Source organism: Chiloscyllium plagiosum, chromosome 35 (assembly GCF_004010195.1).
Source record: "Chiloscyllium plagiosum isolate BGI_BamShark_2017 chromosome 35, ASM401019v2, whole genome shotgun sequence".
In the NCBI taxonomy this organism is placed as follows: domain Eukaryota; kingdom Metazoa; phylum Chordata; class Chondrichthyes; order Orectolobiformes; family Hemiscylliidae; genus Chiloscyllium; species Chiloscyllium plagiosum.
In genome coordinates this window covers 15,728,811-15,744,418 of record NC_057744.1, presented here as the reverse complement: position 1 = coordinate 15,744,418, position 15,608 = coordinate 15,728,811, and the positions used below count along the sequence as shown (strand labels likewise).

The 15,608-nt window shown below is 42.3% G+C and overlaps 1 protein-coding gene across 1 annotated transcript in view; it reads left to right on the top strand.

Moving 5' to 3' along the window:
- The first annotated feature begins 5,528 nt into the window (after window positions 1-5,528).
- Window positions 5,529-15,608, top strand: part of LOC122540548 (A disintegrin and metalloproteinase with thrombospondin motifs 15-like) — a 48,855-nt gene continuing 38,775 nt past the window's right edge. Inside the window, exons 1-2 of the mRNA XM_043676414.1 lie at window positions 5,529-6,547; window positions 11,426-11,814. Of these exons, the coding sequence (XP_043532349.1) occupies window positions 5,983-6,547; window positions 11,426-11,814 (954 nt within the window). The 5' untranslated portion in view covers window positions 5,529-5,982. The remainder of the gene's footprint in view (window positions 6,548-11,425; window positions 11,815-15,608) is intronic.

Sequence of the window (15,608 nt, the reverse complement as noted above, 5' to 3'; positions counted from 1 at the left end):
GTGAAGAAGACGTTTGGTATGCTTTCCTTTATTGGTCAGAGTATTGAGTACAGGAGTTGGGAGGTCATGTTGCGGCTGTACAGGATATTGGTTAGGCCACTGTTGGAATATTGTGTGCAATTCTGGTCTCCTTCCTATCAGAAAGATGTTGAAGGGGTTCAGAAAAGATTTAGAAGGATGTTGCCAGGGTTGGAGGATTTGAGCTATAGGTAGAGGCTGAACAGGCTGGGGTTGTTTTCCCTGGAGCGTTGGAGGCTGAGGGATGACCTTATAGAGGTTTACAAAATTATGAGGGGCATGGATAGGGTAAACAGAGAAAGTCTTTTCCCTGGGTTCAGGGAGTCCAGTACTAGAGGGCATAGGTTTAGGGTGAGAGGGGAAAGATATAAAAGAGATCTAAGGGGCAACATTTTCACACAGAGGGTGGTACGTGTATGGAATGAGCTGCCAGAGGAAGTGGTGGAGACTAGTACAATTGCAATATTTAAGATGCATTTGGATGGGTATATGAATAGAAAGGGTTTGGAGGGATATGGCTAGGTGCTGGTAGGTGGGACTAGATTGGGTTGGGATATCTGGTCGGCATGGACGGGTTGGACTGAAGGATCTATTTGCATGCTGTACATCTCTATAACTCAATGACTCTATGGTGTTGTGTGATTTTTGACTCTTTTATTATTTATTGGACTCTTCATTATTTGACTTCACATTTCACCATCTGCCATGGCAGGATTCAAGCCTGGCCCCTAGATTAATAATCGAGCAATAATATCACTACACCATCACCACTGTTAGCTGCAGTGATGTTCACAGTAGTCAGATGTTCTATCCAAGTCAAAACAAAATCAGCATCAGTGATGTGATTATTTTTAGCTTTACTTCACTCCATCCTGTTTCAATTATATATCTTATCAGTTGCACATAGAATAGGGCCTCTATAGTAAAAACAGCAACACCACAATGAATTAGGAGTGGAATAGGATAACACATTGTCCAAACTAAGGTGTCACGATGACAAAGTCACACTGGAACTGGAAGCACAATTAAGCTATTAATAAAAATCGGATAAACAAAATGGAATGATTTCTTCAAAAAAAAAGAACCTGGTTAATGAACGTTATGTGAATAAATGTATGGAAGCAAAGAATGTTCTCAGGAAAGAACGAATAAGTTCCTTCCTCACATGAAATTTTTGAAATACTAATTTTGTCTGGATTTTGTCCTGAGAATGATGTCAGGGTTAATAACTCTCAGTCTTTTTATTGAGCAAATTGGACTGCAACTCCTGGAATATGAACATATGCAGTTAAACGTAGAAACACCTCTCTGTTTTTTTTATTGATGATTCAAATCAAATCTATACTTCCTGATTTCCACTTGGCCTGCCTCAATGGGAACTCCTTAGTCAGGTTGGTTGAAAAGTCAAGGAATTTCTTGATCTGTTCATACAACCACAAAGGCCCTGTAGACAGAGTCAACCACATCAGACACCTGATGGCATGAAGCCTCCTCTCATGTGTCTGTGCAAACTCTACAGGCAACTGTTAATGTGGTGAATGACAGCAGCCATTCCTTTTCAGCTGAGTGCAAAACACAGGCCGTAATGTAGGGAAATGTGGCAGCCATTTTGTACAACGGCACTGTGCAATACCAGTCATCCTACTTGTTTCTATATTGAATGGTGCCATGAGGGCTCATTGCAAGGCTGAATTTCTTGCCCAGTCCTTGAATAAACTAGGAAGGCACTGATAGACCGTCTCTACAATCATAGAGTCATCGTACAGAAACAGACCCTTTGGACCAACTCATCCATGCTGACCAGATGTCCAAAATAAATCCAGTCCCATTTGCCAGCACTTGGCCCATATCCTTCTAAACTCTTCCTATTCATATGCCCATCCAGATACATTTTAAATCTTGTAACTGTACCAGCATTGACCACTTCCTCTGGTAGCTCATTCCATACATGCACTACCCTCTGCGTGAAAAGGTTGCCCCTTAGGTCCCTTTTAACTCTTTTCCCTCTCACCCTAAACCTATGTCCTCACAATTTGGACTACCCATGCCAGGGGAAAGACCTTGTCTATTTATCCTATCCATGCCCCTCATGATTTTATAAATCTCCATAAGGTCACCCCTCAGCCTCTGACGCTCCAGGGAAAACAGCCCCAGCCTGTTCAGCCTCTCCCTGTAGCTCAAATCCTCCAACCCTGGCAACATCCTTGTAAATCTTTTCTGAACCCTTTCAAGTTTCACAACATCCTTCCTTGCCTAGTAACTCTGTCTCTCTATATCCCAATAAGAATTATGTAATGACTAATCCCCATGCATTAATCTCTTCTTTTCTCTATTCCATTCCCCCCCCCCCCCCCCCCCACCCAACTCTCTGTCTGATTAAATCAATCTGCAACATTCAGATGATGTTGTTTGATGGAAAACTATTTGCCGAGGTAGTGTAGTAATTCTCTGCTTTTCCTTAACATAGCCCAGAAAATGAGGAAGAGAAGGCTGGATTTAATGCTTTATCCATGAGTTGTGCTCCGAAGACTCCAATTTGTAGATCACCATTTTATTCCAAAACTACGACCACTGCTACATTAAAGACAAGGGCAACAAATAGATGGAAATACCACCAATTGCAAAAATCCCCTCCTAGCTACACACCATCCTGACTGAGATCAATATCACTGTTTCTTCACAATGTCTGGGTCAAAATCTTGGAATTTTCTCTCTTAGAGCATTGAGAGTTTGTATACGCCAAATGGACAGCACTGGTTCAAGAAGACAGCTTCCCATGGACAGCTAGGGATGGGAAATAAATAATGGACTCAGCCAGTGGTGCCCACATCGCATGAATGAATTTTTTAGAATGTTTTGCCTGAGGCACAGTTTGAAGGGCTTATGCCCGAAATGTCGATTCTCCTGCTCATCGGATGTTGCTCGACCTGCTGTGCTTTTCCAGCACCACACTCTCAGCGCGCATTTTGAGTGATTCCACTACCACCAAAGGACAAGTAAAAACTGTTTTGCAATCCTGTTTTTCCAGGGATGAAGCTGTAACGCAGAATGCCAGAGTAGATATCGGGGACCTTTGAACCTAAGCATCGTGACTTAGTCTAATATTAATATAAATATTCATATAAATATTTTGTTACCTCACCTTTTTGCCTTGGTATGAGTTAGTACCTCTATAATTAGTGTACGACAAGACCAATATCAGGGAGTCATGACTTGGAGAGGCCAGTGTTGCAGGATTTGGCATTGCTAAAGGTTACAGGGCACAGAGAATACAGAGGGTTGGAGTTTAAATAATAAATGGGGTGGATTTGGCAAACAGAATTTTTAAGGTGAGGGGGAAAAATGGAAAAGGGACATAAGGGGCAACTTTTTCACGCAGAGGGTGGAATGAGCTGCCAGAGAAAGTTGTGGAGGCTGGTACAATTACAACATTTAAAAGACATCTGGATGGGTATAAGAATCAGAATGGTTTACAGGATCAAGTGTTGGCAAATGGGACTAGATTAGTTTAGGATATCTGCTGGGCATGGACGAGTTAGACCGAAAGGTCTGTTTCCATACTGTACATTTCTATGACTCTACAATTTCGCAGTTGTTGGGGGTGAGCGGCAATACCACTTACCAACAATAGGTGGCGGTGCGGTGCCTTGAACGAAAGAGCAGAGCAAAGAACAACTTGTTGAATGGTCAGCCAGAGAGCTCCTCAGAACAGAGGCCAGCCATAAAATAAAATAACAAATGCTCTGCTTAAACACAGCCCTCTGCGGATAATGAGGATGGGAAATACGATAAGAAGCCAAACACCTTTCGGGCCCCTAAATTTGAGAAGCACAACATTTCGTAATAGCACAATACAGAGCTGGAGATGGAGGTCAGAGGTAAGTGGGCACTGTGATGGAGCAGCTGGGCTCGTTTGAAAGTTTTAGTCAATTGGCAAAACGAATTGTCATACAAAACAGGTCGTCGCAGCCTCTTTTGCTTAAAAGGTTGTAAATAACTTTTATTTGGGTCTCAATTGAGATTAATGGCAAACAGGGTCAATATTCAGAGATCTGAGCAATAAGTTTGTACTGATCTGGTTTCTGACCAACAGCTGTTCGCTCTCCATCTCTCTCTATCACCTGTGTCTGTCTCCATCTTCCATTATATAATCGGGACTGTTACATTTTGGGTGCTGTGGGAGTGACAGTGGGGGATATTCATTACAGGCAGAGTGTCGACATGACCCAGTTCAGGTCTGATGTAAAACCAGCGATGCTTCATGTTCCCGTCATCAATGAAGATGCTGCGTTAGTGAGTCAGCGGCAGACATCCAGCTCGCTTGCAATGCATTGTTTCAACCACAACACCAACTCGGCGCTGTTGTCCTGCAAATCTCTTTTTAAAAATTGCCATTTCAGTTGCAATGATATTTTATCAAAATAAAACAGCCAACCAAGAACCAAACCGCTACAATCGTTTGCCTCACAATATAAATACATCAGTCCTTTCACTCATTTTCAAAACTGCTTTAATCAATCATAGAAGCGGCAACCGTGTTTGATTTCACTGCATTCCAACTGATGGGTTACATTAACTGGTTATCAGTGTGTGTGTGTGTCTGTTCATTAACAGGGAGAAAAGATTGATCTAAACATCTGCATTTAGTTAGCAGTACAGGTCTGTCCGTTTGGAATAATCTTTGTTTACAACATACTTAAGATGTTTTCACTACAAGTTACAGAGCCTTCAGAGAGACCATGTCAATGTCATTGGAACAAGTGGAATCTGTATACATTCCGGACCTATTAAGATCCACAGATTGCTGAAGCACGCTGGGGAAGATCATTGCTCAAGTTTGCAATATTAGAAAGACGGGCGAACGCTGGGTGGTTGTTGTGACATCTCTTCAGTGCCTCCCCTCACTGAACAGGCATGAGCTGCCGCACATTTCGGTGTCTCTCTGTTTCGGTTTCTGCTCCAAAGCCCAACTTTGAAAGCAATGTAACGATTTCACACGCGATCTAGCCTCCCCCTGCACAGTGGAAGACAGATGCCGGGTTCCGGACGGTTCGGAGTGTGAAGGGGGCTGTCAGGCTGAGGGCATACTGTTCCTGTCGAGTGCCCCACTCACTTCACCTCTCGCCGTTGGTGCCTGTACTCTCTCAATGCCAGCTCTGCCTGTGCTCACAGTGTGAATGTGGCATCACCGAATCCCGGTGATTTGAGTTTAGATAACAACTGGTTTCCATTCAGTGTGTGTGTGGGGTGGGGGGTACATAAAATACAAACAACCATTTTCGCTATAAGCAATGTTCACACTCTCTATGTCCGGCAATAAATGCAAGTGACTGGCCAGATGTGTAAACGGTGAGGGGGGTCTCTTTGATCTCGCTGAGAGACAGAGAGATTCCCAGGCCAGAGCAAAGTCAGAGACTGTACGCCCAAAGACGCTCTGTCAGCGATTACACACACAGAGAGAGAGAGCAACTTGATTTTAAATGTGACTATGAAATCTTTCGGGGGTGATAATCATTTGAATGGGGCGGAGGGGGGGAGGGATTAAGGGGGGGGGGGGTGTTGGATGTAGGCAAACCGCCTCTAAGTGGTGGAAAGACTACATTATATACATACACACACACACACATATATATATAAGGGCCCACATCCAATAAGCATTTTCCAGGAGGTACCAGCCCTGATTTGCACACCGTTTACACACATGACAGAATGTATATAAGGCATTAGACTCAGTGCACACTTCACGCCGGTACCCGAGGTAATGGAGCGATCTTATTCCAGAGGTGAATCTGATGTTCGCGAGCATCGCGCATGCTGAGAACAATCTTATCTGGATTTATTTTCCAAGAGCAAGACTTTCCCGGCGTTTTACAGCAAGGATTCTGTGCTGGGACGCTCTCACCCCATCCCACCCTCCCTTGATTATTTTCGCGTTTTGAGAGGATTGTATTTTCTGAAGGGAAGATGTTAGCGGCAGCGAGAGCAGGCGTATTTCTGGCGTTGCTCCTCGCCCTGCCCGGCTCCTCTCTCTGCTTGGAGAGTCAGCTGGTCACTCCGGTCAGGATGGATAGCGCCTCCAGCTTCTTGCAGAGAGCCCGGCAGCAGGATGTCGGCGAGGGGAGCGCCGCTTTCCTAATCCGCGCCTTCGACCAGGAGTTCAACTTGAATTTGGTGGCCGACTCGAGCTTCCTGGCGCCGGGGTTCACGGTGCAGGCTCTGTCCGGCTCTCCCCGGGCTGCCTGGGGCGCGACGCTCAGCCACTGCTTTTACTCGGGCTCGGTCAACGGCGAGCCGGGCTCCTTCGCCGCTCTCAGCCTGTGCGATGGCATGCACGGCGCTTTCCGCTCGAACGGGACCGAGTACCTCATCCAGCCGGTGGGCAACGACAGCAGGAGCCCTCCCGGAGCACAGACCCACAGCACTCACCTTCTGCGCCGCAGGAGCGCTGCAGCTTCCTCGCTCAACGCCACCTCCAGATGTGGAGTGAGTGGGACCTTTGCAAACATGGAAGTGCTGGAGAAATTTAAAGGTGATCTGTCTGTATTGTGTGTTTGTGTGTGTGTGTGTGTCTTTTTGCATCCTCCCTTTCTCTCTCTCTGGAAAGTGACACTTCGATTTCCAGTAGATTTTCCCTCAGAAACATTCTGTCTCAAAATGTCCTGCTGTTGCAAATAGCAACATCCCCTGCAGGGTCTGCTCGCTGGTTTGTGTCTTTAATGTCAGTCGAGATGCTGCAGCAGACTGGGAACAGAGATCATCAAAGGTTGGGGGGGGGGGGGGGTGCAGGGAATCTCTGACAAGATGCTCTACGCCAAATCCATCTCTCCCTTAGCACCGTCACCTCTGCCTTAATATGGGTAAAATATTTACTATACTGAGTGCAGCAACACACCGAACTCCCTCCGCCCCCTTCACTGCACTCCCCGAGTATCTCAGAATGCGATCGCCGCCAATGGGTCTGTTTTTATTTTGCAAAAGGAGATGTTTGCACAGAATGCCCGCGGCTCCAACGGTTCCCAGAGCATTCTCTTTTGCGTTTCTAGAAAAGTGGGACTTCATCTCCCATTGCAGCAGCTGCGTGTGTTTTGTGTGTCCCTCCCCCAAGTGGTTCTCTGGTCAGCGGTGGTCTTTGCTGAGCTGAGGTTTCTGGGCTGCTGTCCATGATGGCTGTGACTGTATATAAAGTGTGTGTGTGTGTGTGTGTGGGGGGGGGGGGGATACACGTGATCCCGCCTGCCAATGTGTGATTCCCCTGCATTGCAGCTGGAAACATCTGGTATGCTGTTGCCACTCCCCGCAGTGCAGGAGGGAGCTGAGGGAGTTTTCAAACGCTCTGACTGATCAGGAATCTCACAGCCTCCCTTCTTCACTGCAAACATCTCCCCGGTGAATTACTGACAGACCAATAGCGGACTGGAAGCCCTCCTTTGCTTGCTAACACTATGCCCAGCAACGTTCCCATCGCAATCCGTTCAGAAACATGTTTAGTTTCAATTTAAAACTATCGGTTGTTAAATGTGTTTGTGGTGGGGGTAGGGGGAACTTGCCTCTAGTCCCGTCAGGATGCCAGCTGCAATTATGTCCCATCAAACATTGGGAAGATTAAAGCTATTGCCTCCAGGCTCCAGCACAGCCGTCAGATACTTGGCACTGACTCCATCGCCCTCCCTGGCCACTGTCATTCTACACACTGGGCCCCGATTCGGCAACCTCAGCAAATTCTCTCCTTCACAGCATTGCCGACTTACGCCTCGTTCCCATTGTTCGCCTCCAGTTTCCCTCAGCTTATTTTCACTGTTGAAGCCCTCAGCCACAGTTTTCGACAAACTATTCCTCTGGTCCCCAGATTCCATCCTCCGCTCAGCTGCTGCTCTGCCCTGACACACACACACACACACACAATATTAGCGCCTGGTCCACCACCTTCACTTCAAACCATTTTTAAAATCTGGAATACATGGTTTTGTCTGTTCCTTTCTCTGTACCCGTTTCCCAAGATTTCTAATCCTTCCAACTCTGGCGTCTTGTCCTCTCCACCTTTAGCCATTGTTATCATAAGCTCTGAAATTTCCTTATTAAACTTTATGTTTTTGCCTCACCACCTTTCCTCATGTAAAACCTATCAATTTGATTTGGTTTGATAATTCTTTCTCTGAGTCCTCATTGATCAGTTGTTAGCTTGTGAAGTGCCTTGGGACATGCTCCTATGTTGAAAGCACTACACAAATGTAATCTGTTCTTGTTGTTGCTCAGGTTGTGATTGTTCACTACCTTCCTGTCCCCAACACCCTCCCTGCAGCACACCATTCCTCTCTTCCCCAAACTATCCAAGCAGACCAGTACGTGAAGCTTTGTTGACTTAGTAACCATCTGTCTGACAAAGGAATAAAGCAGGAACCAGTCAGCCTTCTGCAAGGTTTATTCACAATGTCCAGCAGAGCACTTTCTCTCTCCCAGACCAGCCCTTCCCAGGTCAAAATCTGGCTTTTATTAAAACTTTTTTTTTGATAAACTCCATATCTATCATATCCCAAAATGGGACCTACTCAAACCTTCTTGCTCAAAGGTGGGGACACTATCACTGCATCAGAACACCTTTCATTAAAATATATTTTTTTCAAATCTGATCTGTTCTGAGACACCTCCAGGATATGTGGGATTTGAATGTGGACCTTCAGGTCCAGAGGTAGGGACACACTAATGCACCACAAGATCCTTCTTTTATTTTAATGATGCCCTAATCAACCTATTCAGTCATATTATTAAACATCTCTGGTAAAGGTGGGACTTGAACCCAGAAATCCTGGTAGGGTTTTTTTTATAACCACAGGAACCCTCCCTTCTTACTCATATATAAACCTTATCCTTTCACCAATTCATATTAGCTGCACTTCATCACAACTAGAACATACACTCAATTGAAACAGTTTTTTTCAACATTTGCAACATTAGCAAGATTCATCATTATTTTACCTAATGGTTTGATGATATTTTATTATAGAAATTCTTCAAACTTCGTGTTGGTATAAAGTACTCCACCATTGGGCTACTCTCTTATTTGAGTGAGACAGCTGGTGATGGTTTAACATGTAGGTCACCACATCTCAGATGAAGAGGCAGGTTGAGAAGGAACATCTTTCTTGGTAATCTCAGCCAAGTAGGAACTGAACCTAAAGGACCATTTTGATGAAAGCCTTCCTTGTCACTTAACATTACATTGAATCTCTTTTCTCCAATTCAAGGTAACCAGACTAAAATTATAAAATTGTGTCTGCCCTCTAGTAACCAAACTCAGAGGGCAGAATGAAGGATTTAATTAAGATTAATTAAAATCCTTCTGTAGTTTTGTGAGAATGACTGATATATATTGAGGCTTTTAGGAATGGATTCAAATAACCCTTCTCTAAATTACATATCACTCAATGCATCAAATATTAATCAGATTGGTTCATTTTTGCTGAGAACAATAATTTTGTCAAGGTTCTTTCGGAGAAATTTAGCTGGTTCTTAACTGAAATAGGATTAATTTTTTAAATGGTGCTAATGTTATTCTGTTTATGAACCATTTATGATTTAGCCATTTTTGATATTATCAACTGCACCAAATTAGCAACTTCTTGGATAACTTAATGTGGATATAGAGTCATAGAGGTCTACATCACAGAAAAAGCACCTTTGGTCGAGCAAGTCTATACCAGTCAAAAACAAACATGTAACTACACTAATCTCATTTTCCTGCATATAACCCATTGCCTTGTCTGCCTTGGTATCACAAGTAGATGTCCAAATACTACTCAAATATTATGAGGGTTTCTGCCTCTTTCAGGTAGTGAATTCAAGACTCCCACCACCCTCTGGGTGAAAAGGAAATGTCCTGACATCCCGTCCATACCTCCTGCCTCTTATCTTGAATCTATGTCCTGTAGTTGTTCATCTGTCCACCAAGGGGAATGGTCTCTTCCTGTCTACTCTATGTGTTGCCTATCATAATTTTATATATTTCAATCATGTTCTCGCTTAGTGTCCTCTGCTTCAAGGAAAACAACCCCAGTCTATCAAAACTCTCTTTATTATTAAAACGCTCCAGCACAGGCAACACTCTGGTAAATCTCCTCTGCACCCTCTCCAATGCAATCATATCTCAAATAAAATGTGGATTCCAGAGCTGCTCATGATTGTGTTGTGTATTGCAGTTGTTCAGCCACAAATTCCTGAACTTTGTTACATTGCCTTGACCTTGCCGGGATAAGTAGTTGAGATGCAACAGTTAACTTGAGTCTTGGTACGAGAGCAAATAAGACCCACTGATATCCCTGCTCCAGATTATTGTCCACTATCCTCAGCAGAAAGTAGGAATACCTGGGTGAGGAAGAGGTTGAATTGAATGTAATGCCGATGGTTGCTTAAATGGACCGCCAGCAGTTGCTGTCTACTTCACTCATGAAGAATGGCTCAACTAGGGAAGAAAAGGCAGAGGACTGTCTGGCCAAGGGAACTTTGTCTTAGTATGAGAAGGTACCGAGAAGAAAAAAGGAAAGTGAAATTGTAATTTATATTGGAGTGTAGGATGAAGAGTTACTTAAACAGATCTCAATTCTCTATCCAATGAAAAATGCACTGGAGTTATTACACTAGCAAGTAGAAGATTAAATTTGAAGGATAACTCTTGGCATTGAACTCAAGTGCATTGTTGCAGTTCCTTACTAAACAAAGAGGGCGCTATAACACATTCAGTGCTCACAGAGCTGAGCAGATCACTTAAATCCTTTTATTTAGTTGACAAATTAAAGTCTTCCATCTTTTGTTTCATTTCTCTAATTCTTTGCCGTCTCAGAGATAGCCCCAAGTATCAATCATTCCTTAAAACTAATTATACTTTTGATGAACACAATTGGCAATCTCACTCCAGATGGTCTGATACTGGACTCAGTTGCTTTGATTAAAGCTTTACCTTGTATTATGGATTTCAGTGTAATTATATACCCGGGCATTTAAACAGGGCAGGCTTGCATTCTGATTCCTGTCAACAATTAGTCCAATATATTTATTGATCTTGACTTTTGGAGAATTATTTTTAACACATTCACCTGTCTTAATGATCTAACAACTTCGCCTTGGCATTGCTGGCAGCTGCATGCAATGGTCCTTTGGGGATTTGGTTGTGTTAAATGCAAATCAATCAAATCTAAAATAGTATTGTAATCATAGTTGCATACCAATATCATCAGCAAAATATTACATACAATAAATTTTATTCAAGTTTTATCATTTAGCATGAAGATTTTTTTTGTTTGTGAGGTGTACCTTTAAAATGAATGTCCAGTTAATGAAGATCACAAATTGTCTCTTTGTACTTGATATAACCAGTACCAGATTCTGGCTAACATTCCAATTTTCTCTTTTTAAGCATCCCATACCATGGATCCTACACCTAAAGTGGAACTTGTGGGTAAAAAGGCCAGTAGATCCAAGCGTTTTGCATCAATACCCCGTTTTGTGGAAACCTTAGTAGTGGCTGATGAGTCCATGGCCACATTCCATGGCGATGATCTTAAGCACTACGTCCTAATGTTAATGGCAGTGGCCGCCCGGTTATACAAACATCCCAGCATATTGAACCCTGTCAGCATTGTGGTAGTGAAGTTTATGGTCATCAATCATGAAGACAAGGGTCCAAAGATTTCCAGCAATGCAGCACTAACTCTGCGAAACTTTTGTGCGTGGCAGAAAAAATTTAACAAGGCAAACGATAAGAATCCTGAATACTATGACACTGCAGTCCTTTTCACAAAACAGGTATGTTTCTTTGTCCCCTTGTTTCTTGTGATTGATGACATGTCACTGAAATGTTGCTCTCTGTTATCATGATGTTTTTATCAGTGCATTCTTCTTGTCTGTGCAGATATTTCTTTATTGTGATATGGAATGATTCTACTGCCTAAGATATGGCTGTACTGTCAGTTCTACATTGACAGTGCAAGTATCACTTTCCTCTGCTCCATTCTTTTCATCCTGCTCCATGAAGAATTTGACAAGCTTAACCTTTGAACCATGTTACAAAATATACCAGACCTCGCTTGCAAAGCACTGCAAATCTGTTAATGTCTAATATGTACTGCAGTGTGGTTCTTTCTCTAATGGAAGAACATGCGTGAAGCTTCCACCATATATTTACGATCTTTTCAAAGAAAATGATTCACAGACAATCCAGCGCAATCCTTCTTGATCATATTTTCATTCACATTTTGTGGAGTAAAAGAGATATTGACTGACATTTCAATACTTTAGAGTTGCATAATCATATAAATTCAATGGTACATACACTGAAGGGAAATGTTAACTACGGGTCATTTTGCTAGAGGTTCAATTTTCCATTTATTACAATAGTCTTAACTGCATCTTTTATTGTTGTTCAGTATATGTACCAGATGCAAAACTCTTAGCAGCATGGGAATAAATGAGGTGTTTAATTGGCATATGCAGCCTCAAATATTTTTGTTTTATTAGATCAAAACTCAGCATGCCATAACAGCTTTCTTTCACGACCACTGGAGTACTGGCCCTGAAACTGATAGCAGTTCTTCTTCATTAGGATAGCTTGTGCATTTTATCCTGTCAATCATTAACTAGTAATGTCTCCTCATGCTCACAAAACCAGTTTCTTGATGGTTTGGTTATTAAGGGGACATGTTCAGATTAGACATTTAGTCAATTAAATATACACCAGGTTGATCTTAAATAGTAATGCTAAATCAGTATTTAATTTAATCAGATAATGATTAAAGACCATATTAAGGGCTGATGTGAAGTTGCCTAGCCAAGTGAAGTTGATTATTCTTTGTTCTTGGTGTTCAGACTCAATCAATATAAATAATATTAAAAGATCCTTCTTTGCTCCTTTTCTTCCCTTTTTTTACATCTAATTCTGAGTACAATTCCTTGTACTCTATGAACATCTGCCTGCTGAAAAGGTGTGGTGGCACAGCAGTTGTGACCCTATCTCTGGGCCATAAGATCTGGATTCAAATCCTATGTCAGGATTTTATGGGCACAGAAGTGTGTCATAACAGGTTGAATTAAAAATAAATTCATGTGGCACTTCTCCATTATAGTCATTTTTAAATAACCCACACAAAGAGTGTCAGCAGATCATTCAGCTAGGACCGTAAGACGTTAGGAGCAGAAATTAGGCCATTCTGTCCATCGAGTCTGGTTCGCCATTCGATCATGGCTGATAGATTTTTCAACCCCATTTCAACCCCATATGATAAACCGAACTCAGTTCTGTTTTTCATCAGTGCACATGTATAACAGTCTCATTGGGCAATAATGAAGAATGGGACACTACCTGGTTTCACTTTCCACTCCCAAGCACAAAGGTACCGCAATCAGCTGTAGCTTCTCTGGCAAAAAGTCTGGGCTTCTTGCTGCGATGAGAGTCACAGCTTTCACAAAGGTGCAAGATTTGTATGGCCATAGATGTTGCTTGTGCTTTTCTTGTCCTACTAGGGTTTGGTATAATGGATTAATTGATATATTCCAACCTTCTAACCTGCAAAGAAGTGAACAAGATGCTTAAAAACTCCAGTCAAAAGAAGTGTAGGTTAGGTGATTGTACAAGAGAATTGGATTTGCTTTTAGAATGTATCTCTGCAAATTTCTTTTCACAGCAGATGTATGTGAAGGTTCTGTTTCCTTTCAGTTTCAGATGTATGTTCACATCTGTATTTCTACACTTTCTGATTACGTTTTAACTGGCAATAGTTTTATCTCAAAATATCAGGAAAAGTCAGGAAAATAGATAACTTGTTAACCTGTTTCCAGGATTTCTGTTATCTATCTTCAGGACTATATTATCTCTGCTCTGTTTTGTTACTGTACACAATCATCACTTTCCTCCCTGGAATATATTCTTCATTACATGCTTTACTGGCTTTGCTCCAGGCTTGAAACAATCCACTTTGCAACTATAGGATATCTTTTTCTGATGCATTCCAAATCAGCATTCAAACTCTAAAGTGTAAAACAGCAGATGCTGAAAATATAAACTTTCTAAGAACACATAAAATAAAACAAAAGTTGCCATCTGTTTAGCTGATGTTCAGGCCTAGGTCTTGGTTATTTTAGAATCAATCCTCATAAATAGCCCTGTGATGTAATTTGCACATTATCTTGAAAGCGTTAATAATATGCACAAATCTTGATCATAATACATTGTATTCTGTAGTGTCTTCTTAGATATTTCTGCAATATACAAATGGAACCAATCCATTTAGCCACAATACTTGATTTGAAACCATCCAGCTTGTTTAGCCAAGATACACAGCTGTTTACAAACCCCAGCATAATGCAAATAGTAATTCTTTATGCTTAAATTGTATAAGAGGGGTTGAAGATTTAAGTGAAACTTGGAATAGGTTTTGCGATAACTTATTTTCTTGTAGTAAATTCTTGCCATAATCCCAGAGGACCATAACGTGCTGTTTCACTAGAGAAAGAGAGACATCTGATGATGAGTTTACATTGAATATCATCATGCTTCAGGCAAGGGACAAGATTGAGAAGGAACACCTTCATGATAGCCTCAGCTGGTATGGGAATTGAACTCATACTATTGGCATCACTCTGCTTTGCAAGTCAACCATCCAAGCAACGGAACTAATCAATCCTCTTATTCTGGAAGGATAAAGTTAGAGAATCATGCAACACAGAAGGGGATCATTTAGTTGATTGATACAATAATTGTTGTGGTTGGTTCTTCAGTCATCTAAGTCCTGTAACACTGGGAATGACCTGAAGCTGTGGGTATTGTCAATTTTTTTCCCTAAAGCTGAAAATTGTGGATGAGGAGGCATTTATGCATCTCTTGGTCACCCATTGTCCATTGAATGGGGTGGCTCGGTGGCTCAGTGTTAACATTGCTACCCCACAGCACCAGGGACGTGGATTCGATTCCAGCCTCCAGTCTGTCTGGGGTTTACACATTCTCTTTTTGTCCATGTGGGTTTCCTCTGGGTGCACTGGTTTTCTCTCACAGTCCAAAGATGCATGAGTTAAGTGGATTGGCCATGATAAATTGCCCATTGTGTTTAGGGATAGATTAGCCATGGGAAATGCAGGGTTACAGGGATACGGCGGGAGAGATAGATCTGGATGGGATACTCCTTGGAGGGTTGGTGTGGACTTGGTGGGACAAATGGCCTGCTTCCAAACTGTTGGGGTTCTATGAATGCAGTTTACTCATGTACCACTGAATGGGCAAAGAGCATCTGTGCCAATTCTGTGCGAGGTTCAAAACAAGAAATTAGACTGCCATAGAAGCTGATTACAATTTGAAGTAAAGATGGGTGTAATGTGAGCTGTGCAGGCTTCCTTCATTTGAAGTTGGTGGTGAACAGTATGATCAGTGCTACTAAAAATAACTGCTGGCGAATAGTTCACAGAAAGGTTCCAAATTACTTTTCATCTTGCAGTTTCACTATCTCAGACAAAAGCAGGAGAAATACGACAGGTCAAGCAGCATCTGTTTAAAGAAAGTCAATGCTTTGAGTGCTGTGCTCCTCTGGTTTCAAATTCACAGTTCTTTCTGT